Source organism: Anomalospiza imberbis, chromosome 9, assembly GCF_031753505.1.
Source record: "Anomalospiza imberbis isolate Cuckoo-Finch-1a 21T00152 chromosome 9, ASM3175350v1, whole genome shotgun sequence".
NCBI lineage: Eukaryota > Metazoa > Chordata > Aves > Passeriformes > Viduidae > Anomalospiza > Anomalospiza imberbis.
Genome location: NC_089689.1, coordinates 13,395,239 through 13,416,331, shown reverse-complemented (window position 1 = coordinate 13,416,331; position 21,093 = coordinate 13,395,239). Strand labels below are relative to the sequence as shown.

Sequence of the window (21,093 nt, the reverse complement as noted above, 5' to 3'; positions counted from 1 at the left end):
CTGGTTTTGTTCATTGTGTAAATCAGACTTCTTGCTGAATTCCTCCTTAGACTGAACATGGGAAAAATGCATCCTGCTGGCTCACGAAGAGCTGAACCAGGATCAGGAGCAATGGGGACGCCCTCAGGATGGGGGAAAAGTGAAAGCTTCCCTGGAACATGCAGAGGTATGTTGTCAATGTGTCTGCTGTTCTTTGGGGGCAGCTTTTTTCCTTCTCTTTTTTTAGGAAGCATTTTTCTTTACTGTTTTTCACCCTTCCTTTTTCTTGTGGTGAATGACAAAGAGAAAAAGGAGATGTGGTCATGTGCTCTGAGATCTCTTCATTTCTACCCACCACAGTCGTACTGGAAATGGAGGAGTTACGGTCATTCTCGTGCTCCACACTCTCTAGGGCCAAGTGATTTCATTCCTGGACAAGGCAATGAGTGCAAGTGCCTTATTCCAACCTCATCTTCCCTTTTCAGCTAGGATTTCCTCTGATGTTAAGGGAATGGGCCTACTGCCAGTTTTCTGTAGTGAAAGGGATCTTTTCCATATGGTGAATTTAACAACTGCTGTGTGGGTTTTTTCACCTCCTACCAAGCATCCATGATGGCTGGCTTTGGGAAGTTTAAGCTGCAGCAATAACAACTTCTGGAGCTTTTTTAATGTGATTTGTGGGCCCAAAATTCAGATCAAACAACCCAGGTAGCTGTTCTGCACTCTCCCCTCGTGCTCTGTCCTTTCCAGTTTACATGCACAAGCATCTGGACCTCCAGCAAAGGCCTCTGATAAGCCTGAGAATGCACAGCACATCCCCTCCCCATTAAGATGATGGGTTGATGTTGGTACCAAGTGAGGTCCACATGGGCATGGCCCTACCTGATTGTTTAGAAATGTTTTATTCCAAGATGGTAGATACTGAGCTTGTCAAGATACATAAGATTTATCACATGGAGATACAATTTAGTAGGTATTTGGAGTACAAAGTATCATTTCTCTGTGATGGAAAGGTAAAGCTATCTACTAGGCATAGGAAGAGCAAAACTATTGCTTTTTATAATCTAAAGCAAGCCTGTGACTGGTGTCTCGCAATGCAAATATTATGTACAGCATCCCACAGGCCTCTAAATACTCATTAAAAGCAAAAGCTATAAGAATACCTGCAAAAATAAATTATTACTAATACCTCTAGTGAGAAATCCAACTTCGACCTTCTCACAGTAAAGCTGTGAAGCCTATGAGTCCTCTGTATCTTAAGAAGTTTTCCACCTAATGTCCCTTAATTTTAAGTCTCGAAGGAGATCTACAGCACTTTTAGATATTCTGGTGAATCCCTCTCAGTAACCAGATTACAGGGTCTACTATTAGTGCAGACTTAGCGAGGAAAAATGTTTAAATAAATAGATTAATGTTATTCCCAGTCTGTAGACGAAACCTATCTTTAAAACCTGAGCTGGTCCAACACAAGATTGATATGTAGGACACTTCAGGGATCACACTGGCAAACCAATCTAACCTCCCCATGCAAAATATTCAAATAACTGGTGCAAGTCTATTTCTATTTACCTTATAACTTCATTTCTTTGAACATTGCATGTTTCTGCAACAAAATTTATTTGTAGGAGCAATGTACTCATATATGCCTGTTAAGATTTTTCTTCCTCTGTAGCCCTTTATCCTCTCCTATCCTCACAAGGTAGAATTAAACCAAATCTGGGTTTGTTATCTAAATTAAAAAAAAAAAAAATCAAACCAAGAACCCACAAAGACCAAATCCAAACAAAACCAACAGCCTCATTTCATACTTCTATGGTAGAAATAAAATTAATAATATAAAAACTAATTGCACCATTCCAGGATATTAAAAAAAAAACAAACAAATACAAAACCAACAAAACCCCCACAATGCTGCAAAGAAGACTGTTACCAGCCTGGGATCCAATGATCTGTTCTCACACACCCTCTAGCAGGGCTACTCCCAGCAGGTGTTCCTGAGACATTCTGAACAAAATGTTGAACAAAAATACATCTTTAACAGCTTCGGCCCCTAAAAGCTGCTCTCTGCTGAGTAACTGTCAGAGAGACTGTCAGCAACATTCCACAAGCAGCAGAACAAACATTAAGACAAGAGTTTTCAGCTTAGTTTGGGGGTCCATGAGTACTTACTGTCTCTAGCAGAAGAGGTTTCTCAATTCAACGCATCATGACACTGATATCTGAATCACAGATTCAGTGTCACAGCTGACAATCTGGTATCCTATGCACATTCCCTAGAGTCATGCAGGAGATCAAACTCATTTGTGTTGAGCTAGGAGGCCAAAAACTTACTTTTAAGACTTGAGTATACTAACATAGCAATATTAAAAATATTAAATTTGGCATCTTCTTTCAAGATCCCAGTTCTTCCCTGTGGTACAAATTTCTTGGACATTTGCTTGTTTGTGATGGACTTCTTTTATTCTGGTAGGGAATGACATTTCCCCTGCAATCTATTTCATGGAGTGTCCTGTCAAAGCCCTTATTTGTACTGCTGTGACCTCCTGCATGTACCCAGACCCAAACTAATTTGCATATTGAGGTTTTTAATTGATTTGCTTGCTTTATTATCATCTATAGGGCAGGAGTTATAAGAAGGTGTAGAAAGACTATTTGGCAATTGCGTTCATCACCTTCTTAGTGTAACCTTGGTATACATTTTTCTGCAGAGGAGTATTTTACTATTTTCAAACCTTGCTCTTTTCAAGCTTGTTCTCCTCAGTGCAAATGCTAAACAGCTCCTTGCTTTACCAGGTCACCAAGACATACTGCCACCACCAGTATTCACAGTTCCCAGCACAGATAATGGCCAAATTGTAGCTATTGTCAAGTATATGAATATAAAATTTAAGCAGTAAGTTCTCCTCCCAGGCTTTATAACTTTTTTCCCAACTTTCTCAGCTACTTCCCAATGATTAAATTTTGTAGACATTTGCTAACATAAAAGCAAATTTTTTTCCTGCACCGTTTTAATTCCTGTTCATATTATTAGGTGAGTTCTACTTAGCTGAATTTATATTTCCTAGGTAAACTAATTTCTGGAATGTACCATACTCTGTCATTTTTTCAGCCACGTTTTGGCTGAAAAGTACACCAATACACCATGTATCTCCTTGGTGAATAAAATATGAAAGTGGGACTTGTTGTGACATTAGTGTTAGTTCTTTCACCCCACCAACTAAAGCACTTTAACCACTGCATGTCCCAGTTATGGCCTAGTCATGAACTGACATTTATGCATTTCCCACCTGTGGTAGGTTGACCCCAGTAAGCAGCTTTTGATAATACTTTACCAGGTAACATACAAAATCCAGACACCTTATGCTTTCTCCTCTGCTTGGACCCTTACAATATTTTATTTGCTGCTGGTGGCAGTGAAGCAAGTTCCTGGTGGTGGTAGCTTCTCCCTCATCCACTTGAAGTGGATTTGGGGTCAAAGGGAGGAGCTAATAGAAGAGCAGAAAGGGAAAGACTGACAGTCAAAGATATTTGCAAGCTACAAGCAAGAATCAGAAGACATAAGAGACAAAGAATGAGGCCACCCACTGCAGGGGTTGAAGACAGCACAAGGGAGATGCTAGTTCCTGATTTAAAAAGGCAAAATGCCACAGTTAAGTGGCATTGCCCACGAAGCTGTGACTGGTGGTCCTCTTCTGCACAACACATTGCAAAATTCAGTTTACATCCTAACTTCTGTTGGGGGAATTTAGCTGCCCTTTATGGTTTGCTTCTTCCCAATGGCACGAGATAGAATGCTGTTGTGGGATCCTTTCCTAGAGAGGTTGCTATTTTGCTCGTATCCTTTTCATCTGTAACATAAATCTTACTCTAACTTACTTGTATTTCACAGCAAAATTAATTATGTGGAACTTTTGATTTGCTTTTAAAATTTGCCTTAGTAAGATATGTTTTTTTATTGTAATCACTTGTGCCCTCATCTGTTTGGCCCTCATTTGAGCAGAAAATGTCATTAATTAGGTTCACGTAAACAGTTCTCAGAAACTGGTTTTGGTTTTAATAAGAGACACAATGTTGAAAAACCCTTTCTAGAGGAGTGAACAGCAATTGGGTGAAGAAAATTCTGCGAGCTGTAATTATACAGAATATCTCAAAATAAGCACCAAGAGACTTCTCCTCTGAACAAAATTCTGTTTTCAGTTAGCAACAAATTTACCATTATAATTATATGACAGTTCTTAGATGAGTTCACAGGCATGTTTTAAAAATCCCTGTAAGCAATGCCAAGGTCTACTGTGGGGTGCTGCTTCCCCTATGCCCACGCAGGCATTACCAACCTCAAAGATGCCACAGTAGCAGCCATAGCCAATGTGCAGAAACTGAATTCACATTCTCAAAGTAATAACTCACATATAATGAGGGATGATCAGAAGATGTTCACCCCAGGAACTCTGGAAGAGTGGGACTTCTTCATCCCACACACAACGCTAGGTCTCAGAAAATTCAAATCTTCCTTTTGAAATGCTGCTAGTGCTTTTTCTCATAGAAGAGAATGGTTTGATCTCAGGCATAAAGTGCTGTGAGGGATTTTTGGTGAAGACTGCAGTGGGATAGCATTCCCACAGCAGAAATGGCCAACAGTCTGCCTGCATGCAATATCCAGGACTTTTACAGAGGATGTAAAAATCAAAATTAGGGAATAGGATATTATCTTTGGGTTCATGCTTTCATTATGCTGAAGCTCAGCCACAGTAAATAAAGTGACGAGAATGTCAGTGAAGAAACACACAGTCCACTGACAGGGAAGTAGGATATTAAACATGCAGCACTCTTACTGTCAATACAAAATGTTTAAACACTTTCATACTTGCTGATGTGCACATTTAAACACCAGGAATAAGAAAAAATCTCTTGATTATCTTCATGTCTTAATGTATTCAGGAATGTTCACTTATTTTGCTCATAGTTGAAGCATGGAGGTAATAACTTCAAGATAGAGGATATGCAGGCTCTGCAAATGCTAGTTCTATCCATTCAAGATAATGATTGAGGAGAATTTTACTTTCTACCTCATTGTCCTTATTCACAAGAACAGTAGCTGAAAACCATTTATGCCAGCTAGCTGGTGTCATTGCTCCCAGCTGTGATTATTACCTTGCAGAGACAGATATTCCCCACAGCCAAAGAGTCTCTAACAAAACTCTATCCTTGTAGTGAAGTTAACTTTAAGTATTGGGTTTTTTCACCTAGAGTACCCAATTGTTTATAAAAATACTATAAGCATCTGTCACATTTGGATTAAGAATGAAAAGAACACATATTCATTTTATGATCAAATTCAAATCACAGTAATAATTCTTATTATAAATTACATATGATCTTAAACACAAAATTATTCACAACAGAACTGCTGAGTCAACTCTTTCCCTTGCTATTATCTATTTGAAAGTAAACATCAGCCTAATTAAAAAATCATGACTGTTCTCTGCATGACAGCAATTTCACAGAATTTTCTGTCATAAATATTATTAGGATGGGCTTTTCTGGTTTTTAACAGTGTACTTGTATGTCAATAAAGCAATTTGCATTCTACTGAAAAGATACTAAATATGTGGGTTTCATAGACCTGTAAACTAGAGATTCCAAGTAAGTATGTTGCATCTTTATGATTAAATGGCACTTACATGGTTTGGAAAGTCAGCCTTCAGTTCAGCAATGCTTTTACACCAATATGCTGCTGTTTTCTCGCTGATCAGTTCAATGTTTAGAAAAGAGCCTTGGCCTGGGCCATACAGAGGACCTGAAGTAGTTCCACGCACAATCCTTGGAGAAACATTGGTTACAATATCCTGCAAAATAGGAAATACTTTCAGATGGATTTTGCAAAGTGAGGCTTACGTTAATGATGTAGATCATGTAATACAAGATAAAATGTACCAGGTGTTTTAAAAAAAGCTACAGCTATAGGGCAGTTCTCTAAATTAGCAGATTCTCCTATTAAATTCTTTACATCAGAGGAGAAAAATGTTTGCTCTGTGTGTGAAATGGCATGATAATTATAAAGAAAATGCCAATATTGTACACCTACGAACTGCCAAACAAAATATCATCCAAATACTGCTTCTGTGTTGGTCAGAGGCCACACAAGACCTTATGTGGAAACCTGTGTGGGCCTCAGTCATGTCCCAGCAGACAAGGGAACTATCCTCCCACAGGTGGTCAAAGTCCCTGTCCTACAGTCATGGGTGATGCTCAAAGAGGTGCAGCTCACCAGCCCCTCTCTGCTGCAAAGGCACAGGCCAGGCACCAGCAAAAGTACACCAGTACCTCAAACTTCACAAATAAAACCATATGATTAAAAGAGATAAAAATCAAAACACAAAACAAAAAAAATAGCAAAAATAAAGATTAATATTGTAAAGTATGACATTTCTGAAGGTCAGTGTGAGGTTAGCAAACAATTTTGAAACATGTAGTAAACACACAAAATGTTGACTTGTTTAGTAGTCTTAATTAAGCTGCAATGTCACCAGATCTATATTAACAAAGAACCATAAATTCTGACATTATTTAAAACTAAAGAGAAACATAGATGGCAAAATGTTCCTTTTGCCAATTTCCAATTAAAAATAATTTTGAGTAAAGGTCATTTATTTACAAACGTATCAGAATTATTTGTTTAAGTACCCCTCCTCACCATCTTGTCATTTTTAGTGAGATAACATGAACCTCTATTAGTATATAGCAATTAAGGTAAATTTACATATTTTAATTAAGAACCATCCCATATAAAACAATTAGGGTAATAGGCATACTAACTGGATTTCATAACATTTGGACGTTTTTCCAGCTAGATAGACAGGAAACCTTAATTAGCATTAATTAGCCCTGATCTGCATATGTTTGATAAGGCATACCCTTGCCACAAAAGATTATTTATTCCTGAATCTGCCAAATGCTGCAGTTACAGAGGATAAAGGGACTTTTCTTCACATTGTATGTAAATTTGAGGCAATCTTAATTTGCTTATAAAGCTGAATTAATTATTATACAGTAAATATGCACTAATATTTAATATTGATTGATAGTTATATGTCCATTTACATATGTAAATATCATACAAGGTAATCTAACCAGTTCATCTATTTTCAGAACTAGTATGTCTGGAACATGGACACCACATTAATCCCCCATTTTCCTATTATATTATTTTCCTTTCATCACAAAACCTTCACGTCCCTCTCAACATTTAAGTTATATTTTCAGAAAAAAAAATTCAGAGCACTTTCTGAATTTATGCAAACCAAAACCATACAGCAAAATGCACTCCCTTCGCTCCCTAAACAAATTACAAAAATTGCAGTTTATGCAGAGAACCATTTGCATCAGTTTGCTCCACATTATCCTCTTGAGCATTTCAGTCCTTTGAAATTGCCTCAGAGGAGCTTGTGCTTTGCCTCCATGCTAGAAAGCTGTTGGGGCACACTGGCCACCGTGCCCTGTGAGCACACAGCCAGTGACTGGCAGCGCGACCCGCGTCCTTCAGGCACAGGGTGCACGGGGGCAGCTGCAGGGGGAGTTACCCTGACCACGCTGCAAGCAGCCAGGGGCTGCCTTCTCCCATGCTCCAAGCAGTCAGCAGCTTTGTAGCTACTGTAGCATGGCACTAAGCCTGAGCTAACAGCCTGTCTGCTGGTGGGAATTATTACTCCTGGGTTCAGTGCAAATTATGATTATGTACGTGGTCTGACTTCCATTTTGCGGCTCGCTTGTGTCCGTGTGTTTGCCAGATAATGCTTGGAGCCACCAATGGTCCCGCTTGTTGTCTCACTATGTGCTAGCCTTGGTGTTCTTTCACTCAGTTTCATTTCGCTACAGGTAAGAATTCAGAGACTGAGAAACTACAGCCTAGATTATACCTCTTGTGAGGCTCTCTCAAAGCCTCTGTCTGTTTCCACATAAAAACACGCTGAAGTTTTCCTATCTGCCCTGGGTCTCCAGGCAATCTCTTCTGTTTTCTAAAAGGAGAGACCCTGGTTTAGACCCTGCAAATGCTGCTGACACCCCACAGCTTTGACACACTCTTTCCCAGAGCTCAGTTACAGTCAACATCTGAGTGACAATTTCTCTCTCCAGGATCCCACAGAACTGAATCAGGGAATGCACAGACTTTGCAAACTGTCTCAAAAGCAGCCATTCTTCACTTTAATGACCACGAGAGAGACACGGAGCCATATGAAATAGTAAACACACATACAACTCTCTGCCTACGTTTCCTCACTGTTGAATTTTCCTTGAGATTTTGTGAGATCCCCTTTGGTGCTCAGGGGCCTTCCCCTCCCAATCCCCAGAAGCACAGACATTAGTTTATTCCAATGAAAAAGAAGAGGCTTCCACTGCCTCCCCACCGTCTCTGTGTCTCAAGACCTCTCTGGTGTGTCCGTGCATCATTTTATCTTTCCTGACCAAGCCATTTCTGCTTCCAAAAATCCTTCCTGGCTTTGAAATCCAAACATTACCACCTGGCTGCTTTGTCTTGGTTCCCTGTGGGAGATATATGCTGTCCTTATTTAAGCTCTCGTTCCTCATTTGCCCCTCCTAGTTAAGAGTAAACTAGATGGAAAGAGTCTGTAATGACTGACACTCTGGCACTCCTCCTGTCTCTTGTTAGCACATGACAGCCCCAGGCACAGGGAGACTCACAGTTCATGGAAACAAAATGGAATTTATAACTTATGTGATGATTCAAGGAATCTGTCTATGTACATACAAAATAAAATCACACAAGTGACAGAATAGAAAACTGTATCTTTGAGATGAGTGTGAAATACCTACACAGAACTTGCCTTAGCAACCTCTTAATCTTTTGTCTCCTGCCATGGCTATGAGAAAGCTGAACAAGGGAAGAGTTGGGCAAAGGATCTATTGGCTGGGCTTAGCCAACTTCATGGCCCTTGGTTTTAGGAATGAATTTTACATGGTACCACAGGTTGTTTCACTATAACAGGAAATTCTGGTGGCTGGCCAATTGCTACTGCTGTCTCCAAAACCAGCAGGTAATAGCAGAGCAGCTGAAGTAGCCCTTGTGCTCCAGTTCATGGGGTTTGTGACAAACCATCTTCTGGAGTTTTAATAGAACGCTGACTTTTCATGTTTGTAGGAATTGTGAGGCCAAATTCTGACACTGATAATTAATTTTCTTTTCTGAAACTCCAGTTTTTTTCCTTTTATCCCAACTATGTATACAACCCTTTTATTGTTAACAAAAATTACTGTGTGCATAAAAAGCCACAACAGAACTGAAGCAAGAAGCCTGACAGGAAGTACTTAAGAGTTGAAACTAAAAACTTTGTTGGTTCTAAACAGAGAGGTAACCTGAGCAATGAGTTGGTCTGCTTCCTGCATGCAGCTGAAAGGAGAGGTGCACATACAGGAACGTCTCCAACGTCCAAAACAAATCAAGTATCTAACTCCCTCATTCAAGGGAGGCAATGTACAGTCCTTGAGAAAAACAGCACGGCATTTTCATGTACTCTGAAGACCAAAGATAGAAGACTTTTAATAAGGAGAAACTAGGGGAGAACAAAGCTTGTATCTTTCCACACTAAAAGACAAAGGTGTGGGAAAAAACAAAAAAACACATGAAGAAATAATCGGCAAAGATAACAGAAAATACCACATAAAATTACTTTGTTTCATGGGGAAATATTGCAATCCAATGTGGACTTGGGGATTAGGGAAACTGTATTTGGTACTAGATTACAGCAAAAGAACCTGGTTTGGGGGTTAATGTAAATGAAGAGAAACAGTGACAACAAATAGAATCAAGGGCTGACTGTGAATCATGAATATTTCAGTTACTGAATTTCTTCCATTGCCTCAAAAGCTTATTAATTTCTCCAGGAGAGCACAGCAGAAACAATCACACTAATCCTGCAAATATCTCTAGTTCAGGACATCACCAAAGAAAGTGGTCTTACACAGATAAAAGCACTAATATCCTGCTGCTTTTGGATTCCTCTCTTCTGTGTATGACCAATTCTGGTATTCTAGTAACTTGAGACTGACTAAATTTGCATTACACATATATTTCTGTTCCTGTTGATTAATTAATTAACACTCTGAAAAGACGACCCAAGGCATTGATCAGGCCCCATTTGCTCTAATAATCTCTGAACTCTGCAATCAGATCATTGAATTCTAAACTACTTAAGTCTAATTGGCTGGGAGATTTGAGACAACAGTTTAAAGATAAAGTCCAGACACTCAGCAGCTTTTAGTCAGCTAAATTAATTTAGGCATGTATCAATATATTAGTCCATACCTTACTAGTCATTCTGGATTTTGCTTTGCTTCACACTGTCCACATTTGCAGTTGATAATTGCCACAGATTTTTGCATTGTAAAATCTCAACCATGCTGCCTATAATGACCAATGAAAGCAGGACAGCAGGGGCATTTCAAGTTTTAGGGCATCCAAAGGGTTGTTGGGCACAGTGCTAGATCATGCAATAAATACATGCATTGCGTGTTCCTCCTAAACCAATCAGCTGAGAAACAATTCACATTGTGAATATTAACATTGTCATCTGAGGGCATGGAAGCTAATGACATGTAGAAATTAATCAAGCCATTCACCTCTCTCTCAGACTTATTGTTTTAGGGGAACCAAGAAGACAGCTCTTCATTAACTGAGTTCACTTTTTATTTCATAATCATGTCTCCTAGAAACTAAAAAAAAAAAAGGGAAAAAAAAAAAAAAAAAAGAAAAAAGAAGTATTTGGAGAAAACGTTTTAAGAGGCCAGTTGCAGAAAAGCAGTCTCCCAAGAGTTGTGCCACCTCAAGCCTATTCAGTTGATGTAGTTATACTAGACAAATACAATAAAAGATATATAATAATATAATAAGAACCAAGAGAATAAATCTGTATAATTTTTCATATCAAAGCTCTGATGTGTTCCTATTGATTTGCAGAGCACAAAACATTCTTTTTCTGCCCAATTTTTTTTTTCAAAATATTTCTGCTAAAAGTATGTTAATAAACACTTGAAATAACAGGGTTGCTGAGTGGAATAGAGGAGTAAAATTAAAGAAAATTACAAAAATTGCAGTTAATGTACATACTAAGGGAGGGATGAAACAGAATATGGAGAGGAGTGGAAAGTTACAGACACAGTTATAACAGTATGGAAAATTATAGGGAGAAAATGTGGTTGCTACTCCCCAGATGGACTGCAGTCAACATACCCAACTTCCCACTCACAATACATGCTCTTCCCAAACATAAAAAAAATAGCATAAAAGTAAGTTAAAAATGGGGAGAAGATAGGGAATACTCCATCACAACTTCTGGTTTCAGTCAAAGGGAGCCCTCTTCTCCCCCACAGGGATGCATATTGGGTAAGAACTGTATTTTTATGCACATTGATTGTCTCAAGCTAGCTTTTATTAGGAATTAGAGCTTATCCATATACTGCTTTGAATACAATCTTGCAGCCAGACACTATCACCAGCAATCTTTGAACTTTAACCTGTCACAATCTTCTATTATATTAATAAAGAATGTCATTCTGTACACTGTTAGTGGGAGTTCAAGGGCGCTGGGGGGTGCTGGCAGAGGGTCACTAACTCCATTGTGGAGCCCCAGGAAGGGCTGTCTCTTCTGCTGTGTGACCCTGAACACGTCAGTGGAGCTGCCCTCTGATCCAGTGCCTGTTCAGTGAAGGGTCCCTGTAATGGGACACTGACAGACTGGTGGGGCACAAGGGCATTGGCTTTCCTGGGACACTGACAGACTAATCCAACACAAATGGTTTGAGAAAATCACCTCTTTTGCATGATAGTTGTTAAAGAGAACACCTGGCATTTTTTTATTCTGGATATGGAAAAAAAATAATTAATTGTAGCTTTTATTAATATATCAAACAATTGTACAACTATTCACTCCTGAAGTACAGGTGTTCGCAATGTAAATGGCTGCAGCACAATTAAGGTTTCAAATAAAATTTTTAGATTTAAAAATACATTTAACCACACTGTAACAAGTGTTAACCTGAGTTTTCTTCACTCTGAGAGACTTCTAAGAGACAGAGAACTTGCCTTGCAGTGTTAGCCCACAAAGTCAATGAAAGTCACTTCATACTTCAAATTAAGCTTTTCTCAGCTTTAACATATGAAAGTAGATAGGAATTAGTGACCATTGTCAGTTTCTTTTCATTAATATGAGAAAAAAGATTAAACACAATGAGCAGATTACTATTTCTAACAAAGTTAATTTATTTGACCTTCCTTTCTTCTAGGAAAGGATGGCGTTATACTTGCCAAGTGGAGTATGCATCTGTACGTTCCTGGGGTTACTGCTCATTAAACGCCAAAGGGAGCACCAAAGCAGCCACAATGGCTTCTTTGAGAAGGAGAGATCTAAATAAATACCTTGTTAAGGTAATTTAAGTCCAGTATCTCAAAACAGCATACTTAAGTTAGTACATAGTAAACTGCAATGTAAAAAACCAGCTCAAATGTAAGTTCCTACCTTACTATGTTCAATACACCACCTTCTTTAAATTAATAACAAAGTAGGGTAGCTGAAAAATGCAGTTATTTAACCAAATTATGATGTGCTTTTCTCATGAACATTTCAAAAATGTATTGAAAAGGTTCTATAGACTTCAATATCTAGTATGTGTGAAATGTTTTTAGAGCTTATTTTCTAAATGCTTTAATCAACCCCCCAGCATCAAGATCCTGTTTTCCCTAACTACCCTAGGTAAAGTTCCCTAGTAGAACTTTATTACAATTTCATCTCTGCGAAAATATGGGGGAGACTTTGCCTTTTTCTGCCTAATATCACAGTAGTTAAAGCATTCTGGAAATCTGGCTCACTGCTGTTTGCACACCCTCATAGACACGAATGGCATCACAGACTTATGTCCTCGTAATTCCCTGCCAACTCTCACTCAAGGTCTTGTGATGATTTGCCTCTTCTGTGACTCAGCTGTCTAGCCAGACTGTGTCTAGTATCACCCCTTCTGGAGTTTTAACCATCCACAAAAGGCAAGTGAAACCTGAAGCAACAATACCACTGCACACAGCGCTGTTCCTGTACAACCTTTCCGACTTGTTCCTCCCATCCTCTCCATCAGAACTCAGACATACTGCATCTCTGCAGGGTTTCTTTTATGAGGCCCAAAGCACTGACTCGCTGTACTGAATTTCCCCAAGTCAGAATTTTTTCCAGCTGAACTGGAAGATAAATGCACAGTAAGGACCTCTACAAATACAAAACCATTCCAACAGCTACAAGACCTTATCTAGTAGAGTAGGATTTTTGCAAAACATTGGAAGATTTACTGGCTCATGGAGAAAAGCAAGAAAATTTGCTTATGATTTGTGCCCCAGGAGGTTTGATGTAGCCACTGGCTGGCACCTTCCACTGCTATGCTGCACAGAGTGCTGCCTGTTGAATTTCTAACACCTGCATTTACCATTTTTTTAGTGAGGGAATAGGCCAGACTTTATTCTTCCCATACAAACACAAAACCTCATCTATGTCACTTCCTCACTCTCTCCTTCTCTTTCCCTCAGTGCACACAGAGGCATTTTTAAAAAATGAAAACCACCCTGACAGAAAAACTTATCTCTGAACATCCCACCATGCAGAAACTGCTCTAATTTCTCCACCACCAAGTATGAAAAATATAATACCATAAAGACACCTCTTTCCTTTTCATTGCTTTTGTGAATGAAGTCTACACCTAGCCCTCTCTTTCCTCTTCATTGCTCTCCTTTCCTTGAAGACAGATAGTATATAATGATAATATGATGTTAAATAATTATTTTTAAGTTTCTTCAGCAAAATAAGAACTGAATGTAAAAACATATTACTTCCTCAGCCTTCCAGCATTTTTCACATTGGTGATTCAAAGCATAAGAGTTCTGATCTCTCCACTAGTACAGAACACATCTTGAAAAGGAACCTTGCTCTAACTTACAATTGTGCTTCTTCAGCTTTTATATACAAGATCTTTTATGCTATAGAGGGGAAAAGGATACCTTAAAAATCTTCTTATTTTTCTTTTGATGTATGTTTGTTCTGTGTTTGCAAAGACGAAAGTACCCAAATCTGTATGTATATTCCAGAAGTCTGGAGCACAAACAGTGCTTGTAAATCTTCCTGAATATCCTACTCTATTTCTTGACTGAATAATCTGAGTTATACACACTGTTTTTTTAAAAAACAGACCATTGCCTCATAAATGCTTTTACAACATTAAACTATCACATTTGTGTTTATTAAATCAATTTAACACTACAGCTTCAGCAAGTAAGCTGGCTTTCCAAATCACTAAGTTAGCACAGAAAACTGCAGCCCCATAAGGAAAAAAGCAATGCATCAGGACTTTGGAGAAAAACTGCTGAACCACTCATATTGTGTGAAAGACAAATGACAAGTCAGACGTTTAGTTACCACATATTTAATGTTTTTCTATACTGTCTCATTAGTACTTTAAGATTTAACCATGAGAACACATGAGAAACTTCAAAATTTACAGACACTGAACTTCATTTCTACCTAAGCTTTTATCACTGCTGCTTGCTCAGCACACCTTCCTCACTAATGCAATTCCCAGACAGAAGGCCATCAGTACCCATAACTTGTGATGAAGACAGCAAAATCCCAAGCCCTTTAGATAATCTCACTAGATCAGTGTATCAAAAAAAATTTCTACTCTTTTTTTTTAGAATAATTGTGGAACAATCCCTTCCCCACTGTAAGTCAAATAGGAATGGTTTACTGCCCTTGCTTAAAAGAACAGCCAACCCCCAAACTTTTTTAATTCTGACATAAAGTTTGTTTCCAAGTTGCAATACTATAACTTAAGCTTGCTAAAATATTAAATTAGGAGATTCAAATACAACACAAATTAGGAGTAAAAGTACAAAAAAATAGAATAGCAACTCTAATGCTTATGTCAAATCTACAAACATTTTCTAGTTAAGTTGTACATTTCATTAAGTTGTACATTTCATAAGGAAATGAAGTTTTTGATCTTTGTTGACAATTACATTTACTTCAGCAGTTTAAAAACTGACACTTTTTACAATACAAGGCCATATTGCTTTAAAATTAAAACATTTAATTTTTTTCTCTTTTTTTTGCATGCTTACTTGTTTTCTAGGCATTAGACTATAAGGGTACTTTTACTGTAATTACAAAAGATAATTTTTAAAATGTCTTGTGTTCTACAGCACTTTGTCTTGACAAACAATTACTAGAGATCACATTCAACGGAATACAAAAAGCAATTTCTATCACAAGGTTAAAATTAGTCTTTGAACAAAAGATGCTTTCAAAGCAAATCCAAATTCTCATCAGCTTTATATCAGTTTCTCTGTGAGACAGGGAAGTGAGGGATGGAAAGGAGAGAAAGAAAAAAAAAACACCTGAAGGACATTTTAAAAATTTCTTGCTAGAGATCAGTGTGAGCACACATTTTATCAGCTCTCTGATAAAGGTCTAAGCAGAAGGACATGATTAAATTTCTGCTGTCAAAATGTATTGTGGTCAAAAACTATACCCATCAAAGAAGAGAGAAGTAGAACTTGTAGTTTTTGAAAGAAAGTTGAGTCTGTATGCAGACATTCACTTTTGGATCTGGTTTTGCAGTTCAGGGTTTTGCAGTTCAGGGTTATTAGTTGGACTGGATGATCCTAAGGGTCTTTGCCAACCTAAATGATTCTATGATTGTTGGGTCTTGGTGTTTTAATATAGTAAACTACCTAACCAATGAATAGTTGCTTTAGCTGACTGGTGGGAAAAATGCTCAGTAATTGCCTTAAAACGTTAATTAATTTTCAGTTAGAGGTCACAAGAACAGAAAATCACAATGCAAATGATGTAATGCTAATGATTTGAGGAGAAGAGAATAAAATAAATAGAAGCACATGGGCAAATAAAATATCTGGACTGACAGCAGCTTTTGATCTGTATCCTAAACTGATATTTCTGTACTATGGCTTCTAAGGACTTGTGTAGATTCACAAAGGTGGAAAATGAATGCATATATAGTGCAGTCTATAATGCTTACCCTTGGGACTGCAGTGGATTTAGATCATAAAAATTTAGCTTAACAGATTAATTATTTTACAGACATCTAAAAATATTAGCCCATTTTCAGCTGTTAGGGAATATCATCCTCCAATCAGTGATCAAAACTTGCTGTGAAGTAAATGTATTTATTTGACCAAATAAAGGAGCAGTAATTCTTAAGACTTCTTTCTAGATGAGTGCTATTGAATGGTCCCATGAAATTGGAATGAAAAGGCACTTAAAGAAGTGGGAGTCTAAGAAAATCAGTGAGGAAGCAGCATAGGTAAGATGCCTTAAAAAGAAATAAGACCCAGGAAAGAGAAGGAAAAATTACATTACATGCTTGCAGCAGCAGGTTTGAAAGAATCCACTAAAGGGAGTCATGCTTACAAGGAGAATACAAATTCTCTTCTTGTACTTGATGGGGAGGCCAAATTAATATAGTTTTTTTCAAACATCATCATTAGAGAAAACTCAGTTTCTATAACATTGTTTTCTAATTGCTACACAAATTGCTGTAAGAAGGCAACAGAGCAGCATCAGTATCGGGAGGTTCCTAACAGGATGACCTAGAAGCCAAGACACACTAGACCACAGAATGAGCTCCTCTAGAAGAAAAATAGAAGAGAATTGCAGTTCATCTCATAATTCTAATGCTGCAATACTAATTGCTGATAATTAGGCATGTAACTTAACACTGGAAAAATGCAAAGAGGTATTTATTTAAGAGACAATACTACATGGATTGAAAAAGCTCCTGTCAACAGCTCTGGACACCTGTACCAAGCTCATTTATTGCCTAATTAAATATTAACATGTCCTGATAGAATCTGTGATATAATTTTAATTACTGTTTTCTCACAGGGAAGCCATATAATCAATGTATTTCTAGCTGTTCCTAGAGGCTGTTTTGTAAAACCCCATTAGTAAATTGTGAACTATCCCTAAAATATTTTCATCCAGATTTCCTTACGTAGATTAAGACTATTATATTCTCCTAGAAGGAGGGGAGACTAGATGCCTTCCTTCAGGGAAAAATATATGATTTCTTCAAGAATAAAAATATTTTAACTACAATACTATTTAAAGACTTGTTAAAATTCTTGCACAAAGAATCAACATCAGGGAGTTACAGATCACCAAAGTTATATTTAAATTTATGCATAATCCAAAATATTTTTTTATTGCTGGATTGAGTAATTAGGATGAGAGTCACATTACTTCCTTCAAGCATGTATTTAAATTTTCTGCTGGGGATGAATTGCAAATACTGAGGTACATCTTGAACCTACTTACGTATTTTCTTTTTCCATTAGGATTAAGAATGCTAAATACAACAAGCATTGATTAACATTGCTGTGTATTTAGGGGTCAGAAATGCAAGGAAAGAATACCAATTCTATTTGGGATGCTATTTAAATAGCTAGGTATATAACTTTAAAAGTATCGATTCTCCAGATAACACTAAATAATTTCAAGTTGTAGAAAAAGAGGTACAGGGAAAGTGGAAGTATTTAAAGGAGTATTTTCCTTTACATTCCAATGATAATCTAGTCATTGATTATTACTTTGATAACTCAGCTCTTGAACATTAACTTTGTTTTGAACATACTCCGTTTATCATTTTCTATGTAAAAGTCCTCTGGAAGTCAAAGGGTCTTTTGTAAGATCAGGGATTTCAAGGCTAAGCCACATTCTCAAAACCTGATTATACAGAGATCTGGATAACATAATCATGGAGATAAACAAACCATGAAAATATCAGCCCCTGTGAATTTTAACTCAGCATTTGAACATCTTGTAAGAGATTCAAACCAATTTCAATTCAGCACTACGTTTTAGAGAGGATCTTTAAAACAGATTTTGATTTTTACTGGAGGTCTCATCTACCTTGAAATTCTTAAAAAATCCCTAGCATTTTCCTCTTTCTATTGGCTACCAGAGTAAGGACGCATATAAGAGTATTGCATGGAAACTGTCAGATTTTATGTCAGACAAAAGAGTAGTTTAACTACTTTTAAGAACAGATTTAGGCTAAATAAAGACAAATCAGATAATTGACAACATTCTTTCAAAATTACTTTTCTATGAATCAACTTGCAAGGCATGTCAAACCTTGCACTGCAAATTAAACTATCATTCTGAATTAATTACCATTTTTGTAATGACTAACAGGTTCTTTCTGATTCCTGCCATCATGGAACAAACTCTGCAGGCATATTTTGATTGATTAGGACCCTGTACTTCTCTGGCAGGACAGCTCATACAGAACTTGTGATAGGATGCATACATCCCAGGGAGAGCATTTGGGAATGCAAACCCTAGTGGACCAAGCTCAGGAAGGGTAGAAGCAGCATGCCCACATCTGCCATCAGGAGACCTGAGCTCCTCTGAGAGCACCATGTGATCATCCATCAGTCATCATGACGGGTGCCACACATGGGCTCAATAATCTAGACAGAGATGGCTTTTTCCACTTGAGAGCTGCAAAGTGGAGATTTCCAGCCTGATGGGCTGATTCTGCTTTTCCAGACTGAGCTCTTAATAAACTTTCAGTGTTTGCAGATGTTATACCCTCTCTGACAGGCAGAAATCCTTGCAGAGATGTGCTGAAGTGTACACAGAATTTTTATGCCAAAAGACAAGCCCTCCTTCCCATCTGCTTGTGGCAGAGGCCCCATCTCAAGTCTGGTTTTCCTCTACATTCACCTGAAGTTTTCATAGCAGTAGCTTAGCCAATGCCTATTAACTTTTTTAAATGCCCATGAAAAATGACACATTGTATTGGCTTTTAAAAATCCACCCTGTGGGACATAAAACAAATTTAATAAAGCTAAAAGATCAAAGCTCATTAAAATATTCTTGTAAGAACTGAAAGCAGCCATGACACATGGAAATCCTTAGCAGGACAATTCTCCTATTTACCACCAAGGGAAAACATTATTCTAAGCTAAGCATGCCCTCTTTCATTAAAGGTATACAAGGCCCCAAACCCCAGCCCTCTCTGGAGTCATTGCTCAGGTCTGTCAGTTAAGTAAATATGCTCATCAGAGGATCTAGCAGCACACACAGATAAGGTAGATATGAAGTCCATTTCCCTTGAAATCAATAGGAAGGTGGCTGTTAGACACTATAATTGAGTCAGGGTTTCATTTGGGAATCTGTGCTAGATGTTCCCACTATTACTGTCACAGGGGTGCAAGAAAGTATATGACAGCTGTGGCTGGATCTCTGGCACCATTAATGGCACAGCCAGCTGAAACCTGCTGCAAAAGGCTTACCTTACATGCTCAAACCTGGAATACTAAAAGTAAATCTGTCCTGAGCTAGAGAGAGCAGCTTGACTTGTAGGCTCTCTGCTTATTCCAATAGAATATCGATTTAGAATTTGGCAAGGATTCAAAAGTCTTCTGATGCTAAACACAAAAAGTCACAGACAAAGATACTTAAGGAGGAAGCCTCACAAGAAGTCCTTGGTTAGGGATAATTACACAAGTGATAAATAGAAGATAGGGATTGTCTTTGCCTCCTTTTTCCTAACATGGAACCATGGAATTTAAAGCACAGGTCACTGCAAAACATCACTAAGAAATGGGATATACCCTTTATTTCCACATGCCAGATCACAGGAGCAATCCCACTCCAAGGGCAATGAAGCCAAGTTTGCATCAGGGCCAAGGAGAGCTCTGACACCCAGAGTTACCTCACACACCCAGGAATTACCAGGACTCTCCTCAGCCAAAGCTTATCCCCCAGAATGGAGATTAATCTATACAGCACAGTCAATGCTCACTTAATGGGCAAAACAATTCAGTATTTAACAATTAAGGCAGGTATAGACTGCATGTTTCTGGTTTTGGAGGAATTAGGGGTCTGGATTTTTACACCTCTGCTATTTTAGACAACCTTCCCCTAGTGCAGCCAGTACAGATCAGGGCAGACTTCTTTGTTGCACACCTAGAATAGGATGGATAAAATTATTTTGTGCACACTCCACTACAGCAGAACCTTACAGGATTTAAATGGGATTTTGTAAACTACAATGCAAAACACTGTAGGGCAGAGCCCAAGAGGATTGACAAAATCTGGCAAATTCTTAAACTACACTCACACAAACTGGTTACTGTAGGATTGTACTGTAGTTGTAGCGTTATTTTAAGATGAAAACCAACTGGGCATTACATAAGCTTTTTATGCCACACATATTTTCACAACTTATATTCATATATTTTAATTTTATTTAAACATATATGCCATATATATGTATATTTGCCAAATAAATTGCATAATAACTTAATTTACATAATCCATACTTTAGTGAGCTTTTTTTTTTTTTTTTTAGTTTTTGTTCTCTTTAACCCATAGCCTCCTTACGGGAAAAACCTGCGTAAAATCTGACTCACACCATTATTCCGTGATATTTAGTGTCATTAGTGTATTAACTCTCCTTAACCAGGCCCATTCCTGCAATTAATTTAATTTTCACAGTTCCCATCAACTCCCAAATTCATTCTAATATGGCTTCACTGCCAGATCTGAGCCTTACTGAAGTAATGCCTTTTTACTTTATTTTTTTTTTGTGACTAGGAGGGTTGTGAGAATGGCTAATTTCCTAAACATTGTACATGCACAACCACCAACAACCCAGCCGTTTGTGAAAGAATTTGAGTTCTTTAAAGTGTCTTCTCTTTCACTACAGCCATTCTGTTCTGCAGTAGTGTAACAACCTATTTGTGAAAATACATGCATCTACTTCTTATTTACACATACTGGATTTTATATCATGAATTCACCTTGTTTTAATTATGCATCATTGCCAAGCGATACAGGACACAGAGCTCTACCTATCTTGATTGTGAAAACTAGCATCACAAATTTTTTTTTCTTTTTAAAGTGAAGATAAGTTACTGCATTCAAAATAAATTAGTCTTTTTTTGTCAGTTGATTGGACACTGAGTACACATAAGAAATCACCATGAGCATTGTGTGCTGGTCTGTGTGCTAACCTTGAGCTGCAGTTTATCTA

General features: G+C 37.8%; 1 protein-coding gene across 3 annotated transcripts in view; it reads right to left on the bottom strand.

Moving 5' to 3' along the window:
* The window catches only part of DPYD (dihydropyrimidine dehydrogenase), a 340,814-nt gene that overhangs the window by 125,725 nt on the left and 193,996 nt on the right, over positions 1-21,093 (bottom strand). For all 3 annotated transcript variants that reach the window (XM_068199754.1, XM_068199755.1, XM_068199756.1), the window contains exon 14: positions 5,661-5,825. In XM_068199754.1, coding sequence (XP_068055855.1) covers positions 5,661-5,825 — 165 coding nt within the window. The remainder of the gene's footprint in view (positions 1-5,660; positions 5,826-21,093) is intronic.